At 36.4% G+C, this 3,014-nt stretch overlaps 1 protein-coding gene across 1 annotated transcript in view; it reads right to left on the bottom strand.

Moving 5' to 3' along the window:
* The window catches only part of gpsm1b (G protein signaling modulator 1b), a 28,299-nt gene extending 27,685 nt beyond the window's left edge, over positions 1-614 (bottom strand). The window contains exon 1 of the mRNA XM_015055511.1: positions 349-614. Coding sequence (XP_014910997.1) covers positions 349-410 — 62 coding nt within the window. The 5' untranslated portion in view covers positions 411-614. The remainder of the gene's footprint in view (positions 1-348) is intronic.
* Positions 615-3,014: the final 2,400 nt, after the last annotated feature.

Here is a 3,014-nt window from a genome sequence, read left to right as displayed (position 1 = left end):
TGTCTGTCTCTGCAACATTCCTCCGACGTCCACATCTTCCAAGGCTCCTCTCAGTCTGTACATTCCAGCCACAGCGGCTCAATGATCCGAGCCAGGAGGGAAGGCTTGGAGCTCAGCTCTGGCTGCTGCTGCTGCTGCTCTGGATGGGTCTTTTTAAACGAGTCGAAAGCTGCTGGCTGGACGAGGTTCCCCCAGACTAGCTCCTCCTTAAGCAAAGCCCTGAGCTGGCAGCGTCTTCTATTCTCCCCCTGTGTTTCTGTCCCTAAAACCGCTTTACATCCATGTGGTTTATCACAAAGTAGATTATCGGCCCCCTTATATAAATGTATGTCTACCAAGGGTTCTTACCTTGAGTGCAGCCTCTTGGTGGCCAAGTCTTGCTCCACACCGTTAGCAGCCGACTGAGCCATGGGAAGAGCTGCGAATCTGCCTGACTCCAGACCTGCTTCCTCCCGCTGAAGACCCCGTTACAATCACTTCCTCCAGAGGCAGAGACCTTTTCTTCTTTCTTGAGGCGTGCCGCTCCTCTGCCCCTCCCTCTCTGCCTCTCGCTATTCTCTACGCTTTCTTCATTCACCACAGTAATGGCAGCCTCCACGGAAGTGACTCCCTGTGCAAATAAGCTCGAGACGCACGTAGCCCCTCCCCCTCAGCCACGTCACGGCTCACATTCGCTCACATTTTGTTGTTATGCCGAGTTATTCATGGTTTTACAAGCACATTAGATCCTTTTAGACAAAACGAAAATGAAACTGTATGTCCAAACGTAATATTTATCATTAAGTTGTGGCTTAAATCAAACTAGGAATAGCAGAAAATATCTTTTATATGTTTTCTTTGCCATCTGACAGCTTATGGAGACTTATGTTGAACTCATTTACTAAAATGCTTAAATCTTAGTGTAGTGCTTTATCCTTCACTACTAAAACAATTTGTGTTCAGAAATGTGTGGCAAAGGCAGAGAGCAGCGTGTTAAGGTTATCCCAACAACAAAAATATGTTTTACAGGCACTTTTTAAAAACATATATTTTACATTCATATTTATATCTTTATTTTTGTCTGTTAACGCTATATAATCCAGCAGAAAGATTTTTATTACAAACACAACATTCACACCCAGACACTTTTATAAGAAAGCCTTCGTAATATTATTAATCAAATTAATGAAAGTATGTGCTAGCTGGTATGGGTAATGGATAATAATAATGGATAATGGATAATGTTTTACAGGGATAATGTTACAACCCCAACTCCCTATAGGACTGTGCACCATTTAAGTCTGAAGGTAGTGTTGCAATTCTAAACCTATCCTGTCTTCAAAAATGAGTCAGTGGGAGACATTTTTCCAAAGTTTATTCCAATTGCAACTCCTCAGAGTTTGGAGTGACTTTAATTAAATGTAATCTCTGACTCCGTTAGTGCCAGTGGTTACATTTAACAACAACAAGCTAGTTTGGGATTTCACAGTAGAAAAGCACAGAACTGACAGAAGTAGAAGAATCTGGGAACTGTTGTGAACATTAACTCGCCTTTAGCTTGGCCTTTCTTATGATTTGAGCACAATAAGTGAAAAAAAAATACACTGGACAAAATGTAATAATAATAATAATAATAATAATAATAATAATAATAATAATAATAATAATAATAATAATAATAATAATTGCATGTTAAAAGTAAACAATTAAAACCAGACAAAAGAAAATGGCAAAACATATTGACCTCTTCTTCAAATTAAAATACTTTTATAAGTGAAAGGTAAAAAATACATTTTCTTTTGCACATAAATTTAAGATATTTCTTGAATATTAAGTTTTAAGAGTTGCATTTTTTCTCTACAGATTATGCTCTTACTAAATCATGCTTAGAGGGGTTACTTTGTCAATTAACTCTTCCAAATACATGTTAAAGGTTGAGGTTATGTCCATAAACCATATGGTTTGTAATAAAAGGTCGAAAAGAATATGTATGTTGTTCGCAAAAATCATCCCAACAACATTTGCAAATTCAATAAATATATTCGTTCATATCAAGTATCTGTAGTACTTACAGTTTACCACACGAGGGTAGTATTGGACAGGTTTTATGTTTTGATCGAGGCTAAATTCTTTTCACTTTAAAAGATGCAGTGAAATCTAAAAATAACAAAATATGTTTGTTTACAAATCCACATTACTGAACTGCCATAGCTGTAACCGACTTCTTCTTTAATGTGTTTTTGTCGAGTAAATGGACAGCTGATGGCAAATACTTTATGATTTCAGGACTATATTCATGCAATTCTGCAATTAATTTGAAGAATGTTGGGCGCAACACAATGAGTAAAATGATATGATCTTTCCCGAAAAGCTGTTTTTTTTTTGTTTATTTTATTTTGTTCTTTTTTTTCAGAGTGTAGATAAATATAACCATATTCTGCTTTGAATATGATTGTTTGTTTATGTTCTTCTAATATAATGGCAGTAGTTTAGGGTACCTGCATCAAAATAATTTTTCCCACAGCAAAAACAAAAACATGTTTTTTTTTTCTTTTTTTTTCACTTGTCCTTTTTTCCCTCTCTAATCCTAGATGGATTGAGTGCTTAGTCAGTGTTTGTAACATCTCATTATAGGCAACAAAGAAAAAACAAAAAAGGAAAATAAGATTGAGGTAAGCTGATTTAGATTTACAACTGAGCAACTCATATTTATTCTTCTTTTTGTGGGCGGCTCAGCTTACAAAAACAAAGCCATCTGGTTTTATGGAAGGTGAAGTTGAACTGTCTTTATTGTTTTTCTCAGGATATTCTCAGTCTTTGAATATTACCCAAAGGAATTCTTTTGGCATCCGAGGCAGAAAATATTGCTTTCAGCTGCTTAGCAAATGTAAGACTTGTTTTGCTTTCACGCACTGAGATTCACAATGATCCTGTTTTGTTTTTTGGGGGTTTTCTTTACACTAAATCAGCCCTTTGAAGACGTCTTATTGTTCCCTCCAATGACTGTTTATTTGCATGTGTGTGTTTTTGTGCAG

Source organism: Poecilia latipinna, unplaced genomic scaffold, assembly GCF_001443285.1.
Source record: "Poecilia latipinna isolate Pla-1442-1.1 unplaced genomic scaffold, P_latipinna-1.0 Scaffold1318, whole genome shotgun sequence".
Lineage (NCBI taxonomy): Eukaryota > Metazoa > Chordata > Actinopteri > Cyprinodontiformes > Poeciliidae > Poecilia > Poecilia latipinna.
This window is presented reverse-complemented; position numbering and strand designations above follow the sequence as displayed.